The sequence below is a fragment of the Alligator mississippiensis genome, chromosome 1 (assembly GCF_030867095.1).
Source record: "Alligator mississippiensis isolate rAllMis1 chromosome 1, rAllMis1, whole genome shotgun sequence".
In the NCBI taxonomy this organism is placed as follows: Eukaryota; Metazoa; Chordata; order Crocodylia; family Alligatoridae; genus Alligator; species Alligator mississippiensis.
In genome coordinates this window covers 211669793-211693657 of record NC_081824.1, presented here as the reverse complement: position 1 = coordinate 211693657, position 23865 = coordinate 211669793, and the positions used below count along the sequence as shown (strand labels likewise).

At 45.0% G+C, this 23865-nt stretch overlaps 1 protein-coding gene across 5 annotated transcripts in view; it reads right to left on the bottom strand.

Annotated features, from left to right (window-relative positions):
- Positions 1 to 7636: 7636 nt before the first annotated feature.
- The window catches only part of PAPOLG (poly(A) polymerase gamma), a 34024-nt gene continuing 17795 nt past the window's right edge, over positions 7637 to 23865 (bottom strand). For 4 of the 5 annotated variants that reach the window (XM_059719550.1, XM_059719563.1, XM_059719574.1 and 1 more), the window contains 10 exons: positions 16273 to 16392; positions 15742 to 15851; positions 14106 to 14227; positions 13859 to 14007; positions 13200 to 13303; positions 12894 to 13117; positions 11015 to 11092; positions 10232 to 10288; positions 8966 to 9081; positions 7637 to 8817 (listed from right to left, as the gene is read on the bottom strand). In XM_059719550.1, coding sequence (XP_059575533.1) covers positions 8983 to 9081; positions 10232 to 10288; positions 11015 to 11092; positions 12894 to 13117; positions 13200 to 13303; positions 13859 to 14007; positions 14106 to 14227; positions 15742 to 15851; positions 16273 to 16392 — 1063 coding nt within the window. In that variant the 3' untranslated portion in view covers positions 7637 to 8817; positions 8966 to 8982. The remainder of the gene's footprint in view (positions 8818 to 8965; positions 9082 to 10231; positions 10289 to 11014; positions 11093 to 12893; positions 13118 to 13199; positions 13304 to 13858; positions 14008 to 14105; positions 14228 to 15741; positions 15852 to 16272; positions 16393 to 23865) is intronic. The other variant, XM_059719557.1, reaches the window with a different exon arrangement.

Here is a 23865-nt window from a genome sequence, read left to right as displayed (position 1 = left end):
TGTGTATATGTAGGTGGGTTGTATGTGTGTGAACTGGTGAGTGTGTGTATACATATACATATATATATATATATATATATGGCATTGTGTGCATGATATACGAATTAGTGATCTGTGTCTAACTTTTGGGGTGTATAGTGTATGTGCTTGAACTGGTGATAGATATGCATGTGCCTAGGCTGGTTTGGATGTATATGTGCCTGAGCTGGTAGTGTGTGTGTATGCACCTAATTGATTTGTGTATTTGTATATGTGCAATTGTGTCACACCCTGTCTAACAGTGCAATATTGACATCCTGAGAGTTGGCCTGACCCCACAGGGCAACAGTCTGACCACTCACATAGGTTCCTAGCCAAGTTACAGGACCTCCACCTAACCCAGGAGGTGCATAATCCCACCAAGGGAAATGCCTTGTTGGACCTGGTCCTGGCCACAGGCGATGACCTGGTGAGGGGACTGTGGGTGCTCGACCACCTGGGTGATAGCAATCATCACCTACTGGAATTCACCATCCAGCGCAGGGTGACAAAGGCCTGCAGCAAGGCAGCAGCCCTGGACTTCAGGAGGGCAGATTTCAATGAGGTAAGGAGACTAGTCAGGGAGGCACTGAGGTCCCGGAGGGGAGGGGAGTTGAGAGTCCAAGAAGAGTGGTTGTTACTTAAGGAGACGATCCTCCAAGCCCAAAGTGTGACAATCCCCACATGGATCAAAGGGGACAAGAGCGCTCAGAAGCCCCCATGGCTCACCAAAAGCATTCAAGAACGTCTCAAAACCAAAAAGGAGGCGTACACCCAATGGAAGGGAGGGGCCATCAGCAAGGAGGATTATAACTCCTTGGCTTGAGATTGTAGCAGGGCTGTTAGGAAGGCTAAGGCAGAGATGGAACTGGGACTAGCAAACCAGATCAAAGATAACAAGAAGTCCTTTTTTTAAATACATAGGAGGTAAAAAGAAGGTACCAAGCAACATGGGGCCTCTGCAGGACATAGTTGGTAATCTGGTGGTAGCACCAGACGACAAAACTAATCTCTTTAACAGATTCTTTTCTTCCATTTTTCTGAGCAGGGACAGGGACATCCCCACTACTAGGATACTGGACAGACCCAGGGGAGGCGCAGCCAGGCCCAGGGTCAGTGAGGACCTAGTCAGGAAACTTCTGGAGGGACTAGATATGTTCAAATCAGCAGGTCCTGATGATTTCCACCCGAGTGCTGAGGGACTTGGCAGAGGTCATTGCGGGACCCCGGCACAGCTTTATGAGCACTCGTGGTGCTCTGGCGAGGTGCCAGAGTCCCCATTTTCAAAAAAGGGAGGGAAGAGGACCCAGAAAACTATAGGCCCGTTAGTCTTACATCGGTCCTGGGGAAGCTCCTTGAAAAAATTTATCCAGGAGCACATCTGCAAGGGACCAGCAGGGGAGATTATGCTCAGGGGCAATCAACATGGGTTCATTAGAGGCAGGTCCTGTCAGACCAGCCTGGTGGCCTTCTATGACCAGGTCACAAAAGCCTTGGTGTTGCAGTGGATGTAGTCTTTCTGGACTTTAGGAAGACCTTCGACACTGTCTCTCACCCCATCCTCATCAAAAAAATTAGGCGACTGTGGTGTCAATGCCTACACAGTCAGATGGGTCACAAATTGGCTGGAGGGCCGCACCCAGAGAGTGGTGGTGGATGTGTCGTTTTTGACCTGGAAGGACGTGGGCAGTGGGGGCCCCCAGGGCTCGGTCCTCGGGCCCACACGGTTCAATATCTTCATCAGCAACTTGGATGAGGGGGTGAAAAGCACCTTGTTCAAGTTCGCAGATGACACTAAGATGTGGAGGGAAGTGAGCATGCTAGAAGAGAGGGACAGGCTACTACTAGATCTGGACAGGTTACAGAGGTGGGCGGATGAGAATAGGATGGGATTCAATATGGACAAATGCAAGGTGTTGCACCTGGGGAGGAAGAACCAGCAGCATACCTACAGGCTGGGGAACTCCCTTCTTGTCAGCACAGAGACAGAAAAGGATCTTGGAATCACTATTGATTCCAAGATGAACATGGGCCGCCAATGTGGGGACATGGTCAGGAAGGCTAACAGTACCTTGTCATGCATCCATAGATACATCTCAAGCAGGTCCAAGGAGGTGATCCTCCCCCTCTATGCGACACTGGTCAGGCCGCAGTTGGAGTACTGCATCCAGTTCTGGGCGCCACATTTCAGGAGGGATGTGGACAGCATTGAGAGGGTCCAGAGGAGGGCCACTCACATGATCAGGGGGCAGCAGGGCAGGCCCTACGAGGAGAGGCTACGGGACTTGAACCTGTTCAGCCTCCACAAGAGAAGGCTGAGAGGGGATCTGGTGGCTGCCTCGTTCAGTGCATGAAGGGGCAGAATTAAGTTTGCAGAAACAACATTAATTCCAGCATTTCTCCCAAGCAGGGCAGCGTCTCAGACCCGGTGCGTAAGCCCGGGCTGGGCTGGAGCAGCTTCCCGGCCCTCAGCTCCGCCCTGTGGCGTAACAAGCACAAGGCTGGGCCTGGCTGGACCTTCCCCCCGCCTGGGTCGGGCAGCCCCGGGAGCGGCGCCAGGGCCTCCCCCGGCTGGAAAGCACCGGGATGCATGGAGTCGCGCGTGGGCCGGGCTGCAGGCGTTGCCCTCGCCGCTGACTTGCCCCAGGGGGCGCGGCGGGTGTTTCCCAGGCGGCTCCCACCGAGCGCGCGCGGCCGCAGCCGCCCCCGGAGCGTCCCATGGCCCGTGAGCCGGCAGCCAAGGTCCCGGCCCCGCCCGCTGACGGCGCTCCCGCCTGGGCCGGGTGGGTGCGAAGGCAGCACGGCTCTCCCCGTCCCGCGCGGGGGAAGGAAGAGGGGAACCTCGGCCGCGCCGCGGGGGGCTGCTGCTCCTCCTCCTCCGGCAGGAGCGTGCGGGCCCCTTACCAGCTCGCGCTACAGCTGCCCCGGCCCTTGTACTCCACGTGCAAAGGCGCCGCTATGCCCCCCAGGGCGAGCCCGCGCCTCGCTTCCACCCCCCGACTCCGCTGCCGTATACAGGGGCAGCGCAAAAAGTCGCGCGCAAGGACTTTACGAAGACCCTGTATCCACATGCCACGTTTGTTACTGGAGTGACTGCTGCCCACTTTAAGGCTCTTCGTCATACTTCACACAAGTATGCACGTGCATCCCCAAGTCACACTGTTGGAAAGCGAAAGGGTCGCATTATTCACCAGGCTGCTCCTTCCCTGCAGGGCCTTAATAGGTAGAGCTAGCGGTATGGACAGTCATATATATGGCTCTTGCTCTGAGTGAGTGGATAGTCAGAAGAGATGTAGGCAACTGCGACAGGGGTAGCAACCACTTTTAATCACCTACCTGGGTAAAGATTAATGTCTGCGAACATGTTAGCTAAGCGAATAATTGTCTGCTGGTATGTTAGCAAATAATCTGCTGCGTAGATTATTAACATGCTAACATTAGCAGATACAAATATTAACATGTTAATACACAAACACATTATAGATTTATTAACCATTTATTAATACAAGTTTATATGCAGTCACTACAGAACGACTTGGCTCCAACCTGGTTTAGCCATTTCATAAAAAAAAGTTATATATATGTAAAAAAAAATAAAAATTGTTGCATGTAATAAATCATAATCTCAGGCTCTATGTCAAAGAGCAATATACATCCTCAGCAAACAGCACTGAGTCAGAGGAAGGGCAGACTGAGGTGCTCTGACTCAATAATAATAGTAATAATATTACTACTATTCTGCAGCTGTACGGCTTTCCCTTTGCTTTATGCAGGTTCTGTATGTGTAAATTTGCTCTTATGCAATGACCTTTTTTAGACCAAAAATTCATTATAGATGAGGTAAATTCAGTCTTATGCGAGTAGTGTTGTGGAAGCCTGCAGTCAGCTGCTTTGTCCTGCACATTGTGGGAGTAATACACATCAAAATATAGGCACCTGTGTGGATCTGTGCTCCTCTCTCATTGTCTGCAGCTTGTCTGTTGTTGCCATCCCCATTATTATAACATTCACCACCACCCTGTGCTTGTGTATACTACACTGTCTTGTAAAGAGTGGCAGAAATGGGGCTAGGGGCCAGTATAGTCAAGATCTTGGAACATACCCTTTTTGTTACATTGTAAAGTGGATTCCCTTTATGCGAATTTGAGTTATGCACCATTTTTCCACATGTACAGGATAAAGCAAGGGAAACTTGTAGTTTTTTTCTGGTGTAGACCAGACACATGCATTCTCCCCACTACAGTGAAAATAACACTATCTGCATAATTAGCTAGTCAGTTATCTACCTTACCCGAAACCATCGCAAGATATAGAGGCAAGCTCAGCACTATCTTAAAAATGCAAAATTTAAAGTTGCACTTGCTTTGGCAAATTAAGACATGGAATTTCCAGCTTTAAAGCTTTAATAGCTTTTCACACCATGCTGCAGTCACTGTGCCATCTTCACCCCTCCTAAAAAACGCAAGCACTTGAAGTGGATAGCAAGAGAAGCACAAAGCAAGCAAGGAAACAATGAATTACAGGAAACTGTTGATATGGGAACCCACTCATGCACCTCCATTCTGTTTACAAGGGCAGTCCCTTGCATTGCTAGTTAGTCCAACACGCAGATAATTAGATCTATACTTGATTAGAAAGCACAAGGTGAAATTACTGTAAGTGTTCTATTTAGAGAGCTGTTTAGTTCTTACTCTTAATGTTGATCAAATATTAAATTCAGTCTTCAGAAGCAAAGGAAAATTATCTCCTGAGACAGCCAGAGTATTGGATAGCATTACGGCAGCAGTGCTCTTGTGCAACTTCCAAAAGAAGACTCCAGAACAGGGAGGCAGAAGCTTGGTCCAAAACCCAGAGGTGACGTTTAAGTTTAGGATATAGTCAGAGATGGGGAGAAAAAAAGTGGGCTTCCAAGGTAGGTGGTGCTCTCCTCTACCCAGGGGGTGTCTTCAAGAGGAGACTGGACAAGCACCTAGCTTGGAGAAGCTTTCCTGCCCAGGGCAGAGGGTCAGACTCAAAGACCTAATGAGGTCCCTTCCAGCCCTAACATCTATGAATATACATGTTTCTGCCTATGCAAGATTATAAATCCCAGTCACCATGTTCCTTAAATATGGATATGCAGATCAATAAAAATGGCACTAACTGCTTAAAGGCATTTAAAAACAAAAAGTAAACTGGGAGGTGGTTAAAGAGATGGACTGCAAAGTAAGAATGAAGACTGAGCTAGAGACCGTGTGCATTAAGGGTGCAGCAGATGACTTGCCTAGCAAAAGTCCTCCTTACTTCCTGAAGATCCTTCTGGCACTACTACCTACCAGGGTAGGACTTTTAGAAGGGGTTTCTCCCCACCCCCTCTTCAGTTTAAGGCATTAAATGGTTGACTATGCTATTTAGTAGATCTATACAATTAAAAGAACTAGAGAGGTTTCATAGACATTAGGGCTGGAAGGGACCAAGATTGAGTCCAGTCCCCTGCCCCAGGGGCACGAAGTTAGCTGGGGGTCAAAGGATCCCAGCAAGATAAACATCCAAATGTTTCTTAAAAGGAGTCCAGAGTAGGTGTTTGCAGTTATTCCTCATGTCCAGCCTGAAACAGTCTTGGAGGAGTTTGTGACTGTTTGGCCTTGTCACCCCTTGGGGTGCTCTGATGAACAGGCATTTCCCCAGATCCTGATGTACACCCCTTATATTATTTATAGGCAGCCACCAGGTCCCCCCTGAGCCTGTGCTTTTCCAGGCTGAAGAGTCTCATAGCTCTCAGCCTCTCATCACAGGGCATGTTCTCCTGCCCTCTGATCATGCGTGTGGCTCTCCTCTAGACTCCCTCAAGCTTCTCCACATCCTTTTTAAATTGTGGAGCCCAGAATTGGATGCAATACTCCAGATGTGTTCTTACCAAGGCCAAGTACAGCAGAAGGATGACATCCTGGAATTTGCTTGAGAAGCATCTATGGATGCAAGCCAAAGTTGCTTGCTTTACCAGCTGCGACATTGCACTGGTGGCTTATATTCATCTTGTGGTCAATCATGGACACCCAAGTCCCTTTTGGCTGTGGTGCTAACAAGTGTAGCACTGCTGAGCCTATAAGTGTGCTGCAGGTTCCCCCCACCCCACGAGGTGCAGTACCTTGTATTTGTCCGTGCTGAATGCCATCAGATTTTCATCTGCCCATTTTCTGAGCCAGTTGAGGCTGGCCTGGATCACCAGCCTATCCTCAGGGGTGGACACTTTACCCCAAAGTTTGGTGTCATTGGCAAACTTGACCAGTCTGCTTCCGATACCAATGTCTACATCATTAATAAAGATGCTAAAGAGTATAGGTCGAAGGATGGAGCCTTGGAGAACCTCCACTGGTCACAGCGCACCAGGATGATTTCCTTCCATCTATTACCACTCTCTGGGTCTGACCTTGGAGCCAGTTCCCCACCCATCAGACTGATGTGGCCAAGGCCGCAGTTGGCCAATTTTTCCATGAGGAGATCATGGGACACTAGGTTTTATATTTCCTTTGCAGTTTGTCTTAGTCACCTTGAATTTACTTGTAATTTCTTCAAATTCATGAATCTTCAGTTGTTTTTCAGACTGAAAGCCAGATGTTTGTTGTACAATACACATCCTATTTCACACAGATTTGACAATTTAAAAACATTACAAAAAAGCTGAGGTAGCTATACTGATGAAGTTACTTGGAAGCATGGTTCTATTTGGAAGATTACTAAAAATACTTGTAGGCTCTGTGATTATTTCTTGATTTAATAAAAAAGGTATATAGTTGAAACTTCTACAAGACAGATGAAAGTCAAGTTGCTGATCAGCAGGTCAGAGAATACTTTAATTCAAATACTAGGGAAGCTAACAGCTGGAGAGAACCACCTTGTTGGACTAATAAAATTTAAAAAATCAGGAAGCCAAGATAAAATTATGGGATCCCAATACCATTTTATAAACATTTCTTAAATCTAACATGCATGAAGCACACTGAAACTTAGCATAAAAATCTTAAAAGCTTAAAAAAAATAAAGTTCTTCTAAAACTGAACTTTGTTCTCCAAGTTTATGTGCATACAATAAGAAAGCAAGAACACCTTACAAAAATGCTTATTTCTTTCCAGTTCTTCCTCCACATCCTTGCCATCTCATTCATTAATGATTCATCTGCATACTTGAGTAAAATAAACATCCAAACTGAAGTTTATCCAAAAAACAAAACAAAACAAAAAAAAAACAACAAACCAAACTTTACAGTTCTTAAGGATCCATCTTTGTCTGTGGATGTATCTGCTATCTGGAGGCTGAAATGGTACCTCCACCATTAATATACACTTGCACAAATGTAGGGATTGTACACTGCTGCACCTTAGATGTTACTTTACAATGAAGACACATTGCAAAAAGTGAGATTTTATTTTAAACAGTCTTGTGAGTAGTAAAGGATTGGATCAAGCTATTTATGTTCCTGGTTACCAACTCATTAAAACTGTTACTGAAGTGAAACTAACGTAGTAACTACAAAATTAGAATTCTATTCAATGCAGAAAGGTATTGCATATATTTCCTGTTTTTATATATATATGCGCTAGGTGGAGCTGACCTACATAAAGAAGTAGACTGAAGAGAGTCAAGTTTTCAAATTTCTCTTTGAAAAAGATGGTATCTTACAGTACATACAAAAATACTCTGAAAATACATACAACCTCATTTACAAAACAGCGAATTAAACATTATGATAGAAATAACAGAGTTATGCAGGAACTGAATCCCTCCCCACTCCCCAAAATGTAAGCATATTAAATGGGTACCAGGTATTATGAAAATTGCATAATAATTTGTTTACATTGAGACTGATGATGGTCCTAAAGCAATTAATTTCCAGCCACTGTGAAAAACCTGCTGTTGGGTTTTATTGAAACCTTAATACCCATTTCAGCATGTTTAGATCGTGGAAGCTTCTTGAAACTGTAGAATAGCGGGACAGCAAATGTCTTGACAAGTTTATGCATTTTGAGTGATTTAAAATTTGCTGTAGTTGTGGAATTTGTTTCACTATCTTGGGGGGGAGGGGGAGGAGGAGGAGGAAGAGGAGGAAATAGAGGACAAATTGTTTGGAAGCATCTTAAGAACCAAGTTACACTATATAATACATGCCTCCCATTTCAGTTTCTTTAACCAGTGGGGTTTTAATGGTCGAATTTTGATTTGGGGGGTTTTTTTTTTGGTTTTTTTGGGGGGTTTTTTTTTGGTTTTTTTTTTAAACATTTGGGCCTCCATGGGAGGCAGAACATATAAAACTTGTGTAGTGCATGGCTATGTGTTTAATACTGAAAAGCAACTGCCTGTAGAAGCCAAGTACCACTGGTGACAGATGCACAGGACAATATGCACCAAATAGGAAAAAAAATCCAGATTACAAGTATATCTACACAAAATTAGGAGAAGAGGAAAAAAAAAGAGGTATAAGCACTTTCATACACACTTCAAACCAGAATGTGGCTCCAGTGGCTAACAGAACATATTTGTGTAGGAATTATTCTAAACCTTAAGTCACAGGAAGGGGTTTTTTGGGGGTTTTTTTTTTGGGCTTTTTCTACAGTTTAACAAGTAGAGACTGTTAAACAAAGCTTTTTAAAAGAGTAATAAGGACTGCTGTTGCAAGGGTGTTCAAAATGAGAAGTAAACCCAGGAGAAACAAGCATGTAAACTAGAGAATTAAAAACCTCAGAGGCCATGATTCTGTAGATAGTGGCTTGTCAGCAGGCAATCTTGGAAAAGCTACACAGTAATGGAAGTATACTGCAGCATCTGCAGGTCAAAATGTAGACAAAAAAAATTGTAACTAGGTAATGTTTCCAATATGGTGATAACTCTCCACATACCTTTATAAGAGACTGCAACTACAGTAAGAATTGGTTGTTTATGGAGCCACTGAACAACTGCATATTATCTTTACCTGAAGAGGCACAGCAATCACCGGTTAAGTGTTAGTCTGATGGACTTTTTAATGATGCGAATGTTATTTGTAGGAACAGGAGAGGATAAGTCAGGTAATTCTTTACTGGGAAGTCTCTGCAATAGAAAAAAATGAAACAGAGCAGGGAAGCACGAAGTTTGTCTGGTAGAAAAACAACTTCAGCTAAATATACATAAACCCCAAGCCCTACATCAAACCAAGATGCTTGAAAGGTAAATGGTCCCACAACCTCACCTGTTAGGCCTCTAACACATTTGCAAGCAAAGCTGCTGGTTTTCACTGTGGTGGTGCTTAAGAGAACCTAGAGAAAAGGCATCACTCCCCCTGTAATCTCTCCCCTCAAAAGTTTTTACTACACTGAGCAAAAGGTGTAGGAAGGAGCAAAGAACAAGAAAAAAGAAGTGCTGCTCAAAAGCATCTGGTCACTCTAATCTCTTCTGGTCCAGGAAGAGGCAGGTATTTCTTTTCAAGTTTACTATTCTACTTCATGCTGCATCTTTGTTATTCCAGCTTTACTTCAAAATTGGAATAAACATTTAAAATAAAAAACCCCACAACCTGAAGTATAATATGAATTTGCTTCAAGCTTTCGGCACTGAAGTCCTATATTGCACATGTAGTGACTAATACCATATTGAGCTTTTCAAAAGAGCATGATACAAGAGTGAAAATTCTAGTGACAGTGGGCATGTCTACATGAGATGCTAGCTACACAGTAGCCAAATAATACTGTGTAGTGCGTCACAACATAAATAGTGCTAATATGCTACTGTGCAGTAGCATTACTAAAAAGGGCTATCGCTGGCATTACTGCATATTTATTTAGTACTTGATTATACCAGTACTAAATAAATGTGCAGTAACATCTCGTGTGGATGTGCCCAGTAAGAAGGCAGTTTAAAAAGAAAAAGGGGTTGTTTTTTTTTGCTTAGTTTCTCTTGTGCATTCAAGTTTCAGGCATTTCGGAAGACAGATTATACTTTTTGCAAATTCAGAAAGTTTGAATGCCTCTGGCTGCATGCCTAAACCCTGTAGCATGAGTATGGGTCTTTGGTCCATGAAGTGTATTCTGAACAGCTGCACTAATCACAACTGCTCTGTGCAAATGAGAATTTCAGTTAACAGTCAGAGATATATGAAAGGAGAAGAGGAAATCAAGTCATATGTATGCAGTTACATTAATGAATGCAGAAAAATATTCTAGTTTTGCTTTACCTGTGAACATAAAGACTTAATAGCCAGTACCTGTGATCTTGATGTGCTGATAGTTGGAATAGGCATGAATTCCCCTCCAAGCTCATCCTTAAAAAAAACCCAAAAAAAAACCAACCCCAGAAATTTTAGATCTTTGTAAGTGAAGTTCTTTCCTGCAGAAAGCAATATATCAATTTAAGGAATAGATATTAAGTGCCTGCTATATTTATATGGCTAATCCCTCCCAACAGAGTTTTAGCAGCCCCATATCAACACTTTTGAAATATAAAAGACATTTGACTATGTAAAGATAAATAAGAATATTACTTTTAAAAACAAAGCAACACTTATCTTAAGATGTGCCAACTTAATACTTTATCTGTACTTGTTACTATGAATCCACAAGCCTCTTGGAGGAAAGGGTGCAAATGCTTGAGCCTTTAAAAGTTGTTCAAAGTTTAACTGATTGTTTTTAATAATGATGTTGTAGTTGTTTTGCCTCCACTTTAGGCTTCAAGCAGTGCCCAACCACTCTAGGTGGTTTTCCCCCAATCCCTTTTTCTAAAAAAAAGTAGAGGCGCAAAAATTTTAAATGTGATACAAGAAAGTCCAATAATAATGCTAATAATAAAAAAAAAAAAGTGTTCCGGGAACTGTGCGCCAAATCACAAGAATAGAGAAAACTTGATAAAAGCAAAAAGACAGGAAGAAAAAGAATTTTCTCCCGTTTAACCACAACACAATGAAGTATATTCTTGGTTTATGTTCTTAGTAGAATTTAGATACATTTAGTTAGCCTAGACAAAGTACTCCAAAAACAATGCTTCAGCTTACATTTTTTCCTGTAGATTTTCTCCTTGCATCCTCCTGAGGATTGCCAAGGCTTCTGAATGCCAAGTCCAATCCAATTAACTAGAAGAACAGAATACACGAAAAACATTTTCATGTTAGTGCTCAGGAACCCTAAAATGCCTTTAGAGGGGTTACAAATTTTGTACAGTTGGCAACAGTTAAGTCTAGCAAAAGCTTTTACTATAAAAATGCAATCAAAGATACAGATCAAGTAGTCAGTCTATCATCATTCATACCTTTAACATGCACTAGAAGTTCTTGCTTCAGAACAGATGACACTTTTTGAATTTCTGAAAAATAAAGCCCTTCCCCCTCCATCTCCAACCCCAGCTCTTTTGTGCCTTTCCATGATACAAAAGGCATACCAAATTGGTAGAGACCAATTAAAAATAGTTAAACACATTACTGCTCAACTCATGGAAACTCCGATTCAAGTTTCTACATAAACAGAATTTAACCTGCAACTTAGCATTCCATTGATTTCAGATTCCAATAACCTGCCAGGCATGCCAAATAGATATTTGTAAAAGACTACCTAACAACTGAGGTACTGTATTAAATATAGCGTGGAAATAAGTTAAATTGCCATCATCACAATGTTTTTAGAATGCCATTCTCCACCCCACTAAATATTTCCCCTTTGATGGTTATATTAGAAGGCACACACAAAGGCTCAGTTGTGTAATGCTAGGAGTAATACATTCACATGCCTACCATTTTCAAAAACTTACCTTGGCATTTAATCATTAGTATTTTAATAAGGCAATTGCTTGCTTTGTCTGCCCCCACCACTGTATGAAATGAGCTAGGCATCTCACCCTGTGGAATTCTAACTAAACAAAAGAAACTGCTTTTAGAAAGTTTCTTACCTATACTTTGCTTTGGTACTACCAACCTCTATTGGAAGTGGAGAGAAAAGGATTTACTTTAACCAAGCAGCATAATTACTGTAGCTATAAGCTCAAAACCTTTAAAAGTAATTCTATGATCCATATAATATTTGGACACACAACTCTACTCTGAGTTGCATGCATGCAACTGTACTCAAGTCTTTTCTACTGAACTACAGAGACGGAGCTCTTTCTGTGCTTCAGAGAACGTTAAGCAAAGTAGAAGTCTATAGTGTTTGTGCCCTTTCACTAATAACTTACAATGAAAGCCTGAAAGGGCTTCCCTTTCCCTACCCCCAAGTCCCCAACACAAAACACACTTAAAACAAGTAATTGACATTAGTCAACTAAAGAGTTCTGAACAGTTTACTGAAATGCTCCATCCCTTCAGAGGTACTCAAATCTCCCCATCTGTCAGTTTCTGTGACACTGATGGTTCATAAATTCAAGTCAGGCTTCTAAGTTTCAACACCTCTTAAAATGACCAACATGCATTCATGTCAACTGGCATAGCATGGAGATTTGTGGTTAAAAAATCCAAACAAATAACACAAGCATAAGGCCAAAAATCCCTCAGTCTTGAAAATTATGTAACAAGGATACAAGCTTAGCTTGAGAGTTCTTTCCATGTTTCACAGAGCATCAAGTTAACTGTTGCTCCTATGAAAAAAAGTTATACTACCTCGACAATCAAAATGGCAGAATAACACCCATTTTACTATTCAAAGAACTCACAACTATTATTGTTGATAATCATCAGCATCAGATAGAATGTTTACTTTCATTCACTGAAAAAATAATTTATGTTAAACTCTAGACTACATCTACAAGCCAGATTTTTCCCTAGTATAAAGAGCCTTATTAGGAATATAAATTACCTACAGTTTACTTTGAATTTGTCTATACACTTCTCCCCAACTCTGTCAACCTTTAATTATATGCTGAAGACATGCAGTTCTTAAATCTTTTACCTTTTCTCTGTCCTTCAGTCGTTTGGGGCATTCTTCTGAGGAAGGCGAGTGAGGTCTCTTAGATGCAGCACCTTTAGCGTTCATTGTTGAAATGCCATTTAGATGCTGTTGGCTTCGGGCAACTTGAGGTGCAACAAGTCGAGGAATCACATTTCGTCCTACTACTGTAGGAATAGTGCAGCCAGCTGGAGATGCGACTTTTATGGTGACTGTAGTCTCCCTCTCTATAAAGAACAAGCCTTTAAATTTAGTTATCAAAAGTGCTAGAAAAACAACTTATGTTTTCCTCACTGTTTGAATACATACTTGAAGCAATAACTGGAATGGACAATCCTTTAACAGGTACTGATGCAGATAAATCTGGCTTCTCTCTACTGGTAGCAACACTGGCTCTCTGGACTACAGTACTGCTGTAAGGAGAAATTTCATAGACTTACTTTTCAGAATAAAGTTCTAGTCTACAAACAAACAAACAAACAAACAAACAAACAAACAAACAAACAAACAAACTCCTAGCCATGCTACCCCATTGTTTTAGGGATTTTGGGGGTTGGGGGGGGAGGGAAGGGGTTAAAGAAACAAAAAAAAGTGATAATTCCTCAGCTCATGGGAACTGCAAGTCAGTGGAGCTATACAGACTTTATTACATAGCTAAGAATTGGGCTAACAGTGCCCTCACTGTGCATAAGAACTTCTTCCCTTTCAGACTTTAGATTTGAGGCACCCAAAACAAGTATTTGTATTAAAAAAGTATTTACATTTATTAGGACAGCTCCATGCCCTGGTCAGTCCTGCTGCACCACTGGATGCTGACAGCTCGGCCAGCCATCAGAAATAGCAACGACAATTTTTAAATCTCCCACCCGAATCCTGCTACAGAGACAGCACCTGCTGTCCCAGTCACCACCCCTCAGTTACAGAACTGCCAGAAAGACTTTCATATTAAGAAGGTCAACAGTTCAAACCTGTCGGTTTCTGCTGCTCTGTCCAACTTAATTATCTTGCTTAGTGAAGGAGAACAATATGGTGTCCCTGTATCTACATCTCTGGAACTGTCCAAACAGATCCTTTTGGACTGAAAGCTGCCAGCATTTCGACTGATGTCTGGTATGCTCTGATAAAAAAACAAAACAAGAACAGAGGGTTTACAAAAATAGATCTTCACATTTTCGTGTGTACTTGATTTTACAAGAGGATGAATTTTGATCATACCTTCTTCCTTTTCTGTAAAATTTCCACAGGCAAATAATAGTGAAGTTGCTTTCTCTTTACATGAGTTGCTTCAATCTTCATGCCTTCTTTTAGCATGTTGATATTATTTGCCTGCCTGTAAACTGTAACATGCAATTAACCAGCTTAACAGTTAGTTTAAGTTAAGTTCCAATTCCTTCAACCAAAATTACATCTTTTCCAAAACAATTTTACAAGAACAATTAAAAAGAATACACATGCTGCAAGCATCAAACTGGAAATCTTCCAGCATTCTGGAGCTTATTTAAAACTAAAGCTTCAGTAACAGAAGCTACAGCACCACAAATTCTTCCAAATTCAGGCCCAGTTCTCAAGATGAGGACAGGGGAAACGCATGCTGGGAAGTCCATTTTATATCCAATCTAGTCCAAGTAACATTGGTAGTTTGTGTTATAACCTTGCTATTTAAGTTTAACATCTTTTCTATAAATAATAACTGATTGCAGTCTTTAAGCATCTTTAAAATCTGCATCTTAAAAGTATCTTTAAGCATCAAACAAAAAAAAAAAATCCTTCTTGCTTTTACTTTTTTGAAGCTGACAAAAAATTGATTCCAATTCACTGAATTCAAAGTCTAGTTATGGGCACAACAAACAAGCTTATTGCAGGGTGTGGAGGAGGTGGGGAGCTTTATTGCATGCCAGCTATTCTGCAAACATGGACCATGCACTGACTTTTCCCGTCCCATGACAAATTCTCTAACCTAACTCTTCATTAGGCCTCATGTTTTTTTGAAAGGTTGTATTTGCCCTGGTGACCAGAGATGCCTTGAAACTCCAACACAAATAAAATAATTAAAACGTCAAGCAATGCTGAAGTACAAGAAATCCAGTAAAGCTTCAGATGCCACTAGTATTCTTGAGACTGAGGCCTTGTAACCAAACACTTAAGCTAGTACTCTCACAGGTATTCTTGCTCACCAGATTTATCATCTAAAACGAGAAAGGTTAACAGCATACCAGGAAAATAAGAACTTACATGCTATCAAATGTATAAACATATATCTTCTAGATTCAATTAATCTTTGGTATTACATGTTACTAGAATTTAAAAGAGGGTCAAGTTAGTTTTGCCACTTTACTTCTATATTTAGGGACCTACTTAGCTCATGGTGAGACAAAGCTTTGTCCCAGCATAAAAAGCCCATTTTGCAGTAGCCCCCCCCCCCCGCACTGATTGGCAGAGAGGCCCTGGGGTGGGGGGAGATTGGCTGTCTCTCTCCATCTGCCTCCCCTCCCCCACATTTAACATATGGGAAAGAGCCCCTCATCTTGATTTCAAATATGAGGGGAGGAGAGGAACAGAGGGCAGGCAGATGCTCTGGTTCCAGCCCTGACCCAGGATTAGAGTTGCAGCAGCTGCCTGTCTTCCCACTGCCCTATGCACCATGTCCCCCAGCTACATGGTATGGTTATTGCAGGTATTCTTCCAAGTAAGATTATTTTACAATAGGTAACTTCTTATTTTGGAAAACACTGGTTTTCCCATACATTCCATCTCTGAAAATTCACAATTCTGGAAGATGCATAATCTCAAATTAGTAAAACATCGGTCTTGTAAATTAGCTGACCAAGACTAGAGTAAAATACAGCTTTACCTGTATCTGTGAATGACTGTATATCATATGTTAAATCAATACTAACGCTTTCTGCATTCTCCACTTTCCTAAAAATGATTCCAAGGAACCACATTGATACATAGTCACTCCTAAGGAGAAAGGAAAAAAAAAAAGTTATACAGGTTTACAAGTCTATGCATAAATACCAGCTTCCTTTGGGAGGGAAATTTTAGCATGAATAGAGAGGGATCAGTTAAAAACATAAAAATTTACCTGTACACTAAAAGTTAGTTAAGGATGCAGTCTGTACTTAATCTATGAAGTGCTTTGGTAGACCATCATCAATACAGTACCTCACTAATTCTCAATATACCTTAGGTATGTTTAAAGTGATACAGAAATCAAGAATCATGCAAGTAGTAACTTTTCCAGAAGCTGTAATTATTTCTGCAAGCTTTCTTGCCAGACAGCTCATGACTAAACATCAACAATGTGTAACTTAGCTTTTAAAAAATGTGGTGGTCTGCTCATTGTTAATTTTTTTCTTCAAGTTAAAAAAAAACAACTTACTCTTTATATTGTTCTTTGTTGCCAGGAAAAGACTGCGGATTTACATGTGCAATATTGATAAATTCATTCCTCTCCAAGTTTCCAACAAGTACACGGATTTTAGATTCGACCAGACCAACCCTAATAAGAACAGAAAGTGTTAACTATCTTGTGCACTAAAGTAAAGTACATTTTAACTGCCTCATAATTCAGAAAGGATAAAGCACTTGCTTAGTTAGCCAACATAAGTGAGGGAATCTGAGATAAAGTGGGACTGCGGCCGTGGATGACAAGGGGTGCAGCACCCTGCAGACCCCTCGCATCAAGATCGGGACCTGGCACCAGGACAGCACGCTGAGGGAGACCCAGAGAAAGCACAAGGAGGAGAGGGCTACAGAGGAAACTTCCTCATTCTTCCTGAGAAAGGAGGGTAAATCAGCTAGTCAGCTCAGATGCCTGTATACAAACGCATGGAGCCTGAGAAGCAAGCAGGAAGAATTGGAAGTCCTTGTACAGTCAAGGTACCATGTGACTGGAACAGCAGACTTGGTGGGATAGCTTACTTGACTGGACCACTGTCATGGACGGGTACAAAACTGTTCAGGAAGGACAGGCAGGGGAGAAGAGGAGTTGTCTTGCATGTAAAAAGCTGTATGATTAGTCAGAGCTCCAGTATGAACTGAAGGTGCAGACCCCAATACTCACACACTTTTGACTGATTATAGTAATATTTTGCAGACCCCTTAGACATAGTCTGCAGAGTCCTAGGGGTCCACAGGTTGGAAAAACTTTTTTTAAAATGTCACTGTACTAGAAGATTTTAGTGCACTAACTATGGCTCTCTCTTCATAAAACTAAGCCATGTATACAAGAGAAATGAAAAAAGGTATCTATTTATTTGAACTTTATTGTATGTAGAAGCAAGGCATCTTACATTATGAACTGTGTAAACACTAGGTGTCAAAACAAACTTACAGCTAAATACAGACTTGTTGACCATGGTATTCTGTAGACAAGCCTAAGCATACAATACAGAATACATGATTCTCAGTCACATTTTACAGATTATTATTGTCAAATAACTTCCTATGACAACTAGCAATCTAGTTAAAATATAAAATAATGAACACTGAAGTGCTGCAGCAAATATGACAACATGCCCTGTTACATGTCATTCTTACTTACATAAATACACAAAGAGCTAAAGTACTTATGGGTAGGGGTCTACCCAACTTGAAATAGCAACTGGCTAATTTTGCAGGCAGATTGCAGGGCAGGTTGCTCTTTTTGAGGGCTTATGGCCAGTGCTTCCCAATGCCTCTGGCTGAGGGGCCCATGGCCCTGCCCCTTGCAGCTGATTGCCTGTGAGGGCTGTCCATCACATGGCTCCACCACACCACCAACTGGAGGGGATGGAGCTTCACAATAGGCAGCCCTCAGCCAATCAGCAGCACGGGGGTAGAAGCCCTCTTAGGATTTCATGTGTGCCAGCAGCCACCTCTCCGCCCTCTTCCCCACCCCCAATTGTCTGCATGGTCAGGTCACAACATTGTGAGGACTACAAACTCCTCTGGGGAGCCATCATTTTATTTTCAGTAAGTATATCTCCCCCCTCCCCCCGTCGATTTTATAGACATTGTCCACAAAAAAAAAAAAAAAAAAAAAAATCACCATTTTGGTAGGCCCCTACTCATAGTAACTAAACTGAACCCATATACTGGTAAGCATCTACAAGTCCCCCTTTTGACTTGGACATTTTGCTATTACCACAACTGTCAGCTTAATGATGTTTTCCTACAGATGACAACACTGCATTGTCCTTTACTGAATTCTCTTCCCAGGACCAATTACTATAGTGTATTTGGAAGTAGGAATGCTAGAACAGGGTGGTTAGTAGAGGGGCATGCAAAGGGAACACTGAAGGAAGTATGGTAAAGGCTTTGGTGTCTGTGAATAAAACAAAAATGCATACAAACTATTGGGAGAGCAAGAGCATGAGTGAGCAAGAGTGAGCCTTAAAAAAAATGAAAGGAACTAGAGCCAAATTTCAGTCCTTACACTGAGAAACAAAAATCAGAAGCGCTAAATACTAAATTTGAAAAAACAACCCCCCCGCCACCAGAACAAAATCCTGTAGAAACCAGCTTGTATTAGAGGAAGGGCAGGTACTGTATTTACTTGACTAAGGCAACCCCCGCTAAAAGTTATATTCCATATATGAAAACGTTATAAATTTTCCAGGTACAGAATCTAATTATTGGAGGTCTGCCTTGAATGTGTCCCCCTCCCACTGCTACAGCAGGGCAAGTTAATCTGGAAGGGGTCAGGTAGCCCCCTCGTCTCCCCCAATTTCTTTTCCCTGTTGCCCTACTTTACTGTCAGACCTTGCTCTCCCTGAGCATATGGAAGTGAGGGGCAAATTACTACAGGAACCCATAGACTTGGTTCATCTAGAATTGATGCAGTTTACCTCCTTTGAAAACTGCTGCAAGTTTTAGCACATGTACTCTATAAACATTTTAGGCAGCACTTTTTTACCACCTTGAATATAATACAAACTGGCTGCATCTACACAAGACACCGACTGTGCAGTAGCCAGTGACTACTGCACAATAGTGTTGTGTGGCAGAAAGCATGATGCGATGTTACTCCACAGCAGTATTAGGCTACTGCACAGTATCATAAAAAGAGGCTACTGTGCAATAACTCCAGTTCCTGTCATTTATTTAGTACTTGTTTATATGCAGCAGCATCTAGTGTAGAGATAGCCACTATGCATGATATTAGTCCAAGACTAAAAAGCTCATGCTTTACCATATAGACACTGGGGCCCAGCCCAGTGAACAACAGCATTTTAAGGCATGGTGACCCCACAGAAGAGCACTGCTCAGTCTGTGTGCATATTCCAGATAACACTCTCCCCTGTCCCGCACCAAAGGATCCATGTGCTAGTTAGTTCCTGCTCATGACTGGAACTGGGTGTTCTTGTCACAAGTCCTGGAATCCCACAAAAATTTATCTGCAGAGGAGGTGCAAGGCGACCCAGCCCAGTCCAACCTTGTGGAGGGTGGAGCTGCACTAGTCAGATGCAGCAGGTTGTTTTATATAGTCATGCTCAGGGTTGGGTGCATTTTATCAGTTTCACAGGTGGTTTCCATTGCCAAGTACAAGCAGATTTTGGCAGCAGTTTAATGATGGATAACATATTTAATAAGCTTTTTTGTATGCAATAAGAAGCCTCCCCTCCCCGCAGCTTCCTCGACGGCAGGCCCACTGCGCATGCGCGCAGTTTAAAAGGGCCCGCCGACCGGGAAAAAGCCCAGTTAGACGCGGGAGCGGCGAGAGACGCACGGGTGAAAGCTCACTGCGCCCCCGCTTCCCCGAAGCCCCCCAGAAACCCTCCAGCAGCCGCGGAGCCCCCCGCTGACCCCCAGCGCAGCCGGGGTAAGCGGGGCCCGTGGAGAGAAGGGGCTAACCCCCTTAGTGTGTATGTGGGAGGCGGCAGCTGAGTGGAGCCGGGCCAGGTCAAGCCCCGCCCAGGCCCCTACTTCGCCCAGCCCCCCAGGGAGCCAAGCGACCGGAGCCGCACGAACAGGCTGCACAAACAGGCGCGCTTCTCTGCCGGCGCGTGAGTTAGCGCGGAGTTCGTGCGGGAGGGCATGCGGGAGGGCGCCGGACCCTGCCTGCGCACCCCCCAGGGTAGACAGTCCCAGCCATAGCCAGCCTACCAGAGGCAGGACACGGATGGGCACGCGCCGCACCCCGAGGGTCCCCTCGGGCTCTGCGGCCCCCCCCCCGGCACCTCAGAGACGGCCACCCAGACGGAGCCCCTGGTTCCGGGCTCCACGCAGACGGAGCCCCTGGCTCTTGGCTGCGGGGGCTGCCTGTCCCTTTTTCAGGCTCTGGGGCTTGGGAGCATGGCGACCTCCCCTTGCGGGGTCTGCTCCCTTTTGGGGTCTCTGGCACGCCAGCTGGAGGAGCTCCAGGCCACAGTCCACAGACTGCGTGCCATCAGGGACTGCGAGTAGGAGATAGACTCCTACTACCAGGCCCTTCTCCCCCGGGAGGCAGAGGGTAGATCACAGTCTCCCACCAGGCCAGAGGAGGACTCTGGGACCTCCTGCTGTGTCCAGCCAGGGGCATGGACCAAGGTGGTCAAGGGCCCTAAGGCCCGCCGCACCAAGGCGCCTCCCCCGCCAGAACTGAGCAACAGGTACGCACCTCTTGCTGCCCCAGCAGAGCCTGCTGAGTTGCCGGCCCCCACAGGCAACATGGGCCTAACTGCAACTCCCGCCCCTGCTCTCCCCAAGACAAAACGTAAGGTGTTTGTTGTGGGAGACTCCCTCCTGAGGGGGACGGAGGGGCCAATCTGCCACCCTGACCCCTTAGCTCGGCAAGTCTGCTGCTTCCCAGGGGCCCGCATCCGGGACATTGCAGAGAGGATCCCCAAGCTCCTCAAACCCACAGACCACTATCCCATGCTCCTTATTCATGTGGGCACCAATGACACGGCTCGGAGCACTCCCAGCCAGGTCATGAGGCGCTACAGGGATTTGGGAGCGGGGCTTAAGGGTCTGGGGGCACAGGTGGTGTTCTCGTCGATCCTCCCAGTCTCAGGCTATGGGCTGAGAAGGGACAGGAGGATCTATGTGGTCAACCAAAGACTGTGGCGCTGGTGTCGTCAGGAAGGCTTTGGCTTTCATGACCACAGCCCGCTCTTTGGCGAGAGAGGCAGCGAGCTGCTGGGAAGAGATGGTCTCCACCTCTCTCCCCTAGGGAGGAGGCTCTTCTCAGCCAGACTGGCTGACCTGCTCCACCGGGCTTTAAACTAAGCCCGCTGGGGGACGGGGGGGACTACCGCCACTGCTGGCCCACTGAACAATCCTTGCAAAGCCAGCGGATCACGGCACTCAAGGGAGCCCACCCCAGCCCCAGCCCTGGTAAAATCTGTGGGCAAGGAAGGAGCCCCCCAGGGGGCACTTGCCTGCCTGTACACAAATGCCAGGAGCTTGGGGAATAAACAGGAGGAACTCGTCCTCCTGCTTAAGGCAAACAATTACGATGTCATAGGGATCATGGAGACCTGGTGGGACTCCACCCATGACTGGACCACGGGGATAGATGGCTATACCCTGTACAGGAGGGATCGTGTAGAGAAAAGGGGCGGGGGTGTAGCTCTCTATGTTAAGGAAAGCTACGCGTCCCTGCAAGCCGATATTGGCGACCAGGGTGGACGGCTGGAGACCCTCTGGGTTAAAATCCGTGGGGAACAAGGCTCAGGGGACACAATGGTGGGAGTCTATTACAGACCTCCCACCCAAAGTCCTGAGCTAGACCAGGAGTTTGCCCAGGAACTGGCTGAGGCAGCTTGCTCCAGGACCATGGTTGTCATGGGTGACTTCAATTACCCAGACATCTCGTGGGAGGATCACTCAGCAAAATCTGAGCGGTCGCAGAGCTTCCTCTCGTGCGTGGATGACCTCTACCTGACTCAAGAAGTCTATGGGCCAACGAGAGGCACAGCGCTGCTCGACCTGGTGCTGGCTACTGGGGAGGACCTAGTCGGCGACTTAGTGATCGATGGGAAGCTGGGTGACAGTGACCACGAGCTGATCACCTTCACCATCCGCCGAAAAGCTAGCAAGTCAGTCAGCAACACGCAAGTCCTTGACTTCAGGAAAGCCGACTTTGACAAGCTCAGGAGGCTTGTCAGTGAGGCCCTAAGGGACTGTGACCGCAGGGAGAGGGGAGTTCAAGAAGAGTGGTTGCTCCTCAAGGGAGCGATCCTCAATGCACAAACTAAGTCTATTCCATCTCGGAGGAAAGGCAGCAAGAGGGCACAGCAGCCCCCCTGGCTCTCCAGGGACCTAGCAGATCTCCTGAGGCTTAAAAGAAAGGCCTACAAAGGATGGAGGATGGGAGTCACCTCCAAGGAGGATTATTCTGCGCTGGTCTGGTCCTGTAGGGAGCAGACCAGGAAAGCCAAGGCTGCAACTGAACTCCAGCTAGCTTTGAGCATCAAGGACAATAAAAAGTCCTTTTTCAGATATGTGGGGAGCCGGAGGAAAAGCAGGGGCAAAGTTGGACCCCTGCTGAACCAGATGGGGCAACTGACAACTGACGCCCAGGAAAAAGCCAACCTATTAAATAGGTACTTTGCGTCGGTCTTTCATCAGCCCCATGGGACGCCTGTGCCTGCTACAGGGCCGGGAAGTCCGGGTGAGGGTGATCCCCTGCCCTCCATTAATGCTGACTTTGTGAAGGAACATCTTGAGAAGCTGGATACCTTCAAGTCAGCCGGCCCTGACAATCTTCACCCCAGGGTACTCAAGGAGCTGGCGAGCATCATAGCCCAGCCTCTAGCGCGGATCTTTGAAAACTCTTGGCGCTCTGGTGTAGTGCCCGAAGACTGGAAGAAGGCCGATGTGGTGTCTATCTTCAAGAAAGGGAGGAAAGTGGATCCGGCTAACTATAGGCCCATCAGCCTGACTTCTATCCCAGGGAAGATCTTAGAAAAGTTTATTAAGGAGGCCATCCTTAATGGACTGGCCGACGCCAACATCTTAAGGGACAGCCAGCACGGGTTTGTTGCGGGTAGGTCTTGCTTGACCAATCTCATTTCCTTCTACGACCAGGTGACCTATCACCTGGACAAGGGAGATGAGATTGATGTCATATATCTTGACTTCAAAAAAGCCTTCGATCTGGTGTCCCATGATCGTCTCTTGGAGAAACTGGCCAATTGTCGCCTTGGGTCCCCCACGATCCACTGGCTGGAAAATTGGCTCCGGGGTCGGACCCAGAGGGTAGTAATTGATGGAAGTCACTCATCGTGGTGTCCTGTGACCAGTGGGGTCCCCCAGGGCTCTGTCCTTGGACCCATACTGTTCAACATCTTCATTAATGATGTGGACACTGGAGTCAGAAGCGGGCTGGCCAAGTTTGCCGATGACACCAAACTTTGGGGCAAAGCATCCACACCAGAAGACAGGCGGATGATCCAGGCTGACCTGGACAGGCTCAGCAAGTGGGCGGATGAGAATCTGATGGTGTTCAACGCCGATAAATGCAAGGTTCTCCACCTTGGGGAAAAAAAACCCGCAGCATCCTTATAGGCTCGGCAGTGCTATGTTGGTTAGCACTATGGAAGAAAGAGACTTGGGGGTCATCATTGACCACAAGATGAACATGAGCCTGCAATGCGATGCTGTGGCTAGTAAAGCGACCAAAACGCTGGCTTGCATCCATAGATGCTTCTCAAGCAAATCCCGGGACGTCATTCTCCCCCTGTACTCGGCCTTAGTGAGGCCGCAGCTGGAGTACTGCGTCCAGTTTTGGGCTCCACAATTCAAAAAGGATGTGGAGAAGCTTGAGAGAGTCCAGAGAAGAGCCACGCGCATGATCAGGGGTCAGGGAAGCAGACCCTACGATGACAGGCTGAGAGCCCTGGGGCTCTTTAGCCTGGAAAAGCGGAGGCTCAGGGGTGATCTGATGGCCACCTACAAGTTTATCAGGGGTGACCACCAGTATCTAGGGGAACGTTTGTTCACCAGAGCGCCCCAAGGGATGATGAGGACGAATGGTCACGAACTACTACAAGATCGTTTCAGGCTG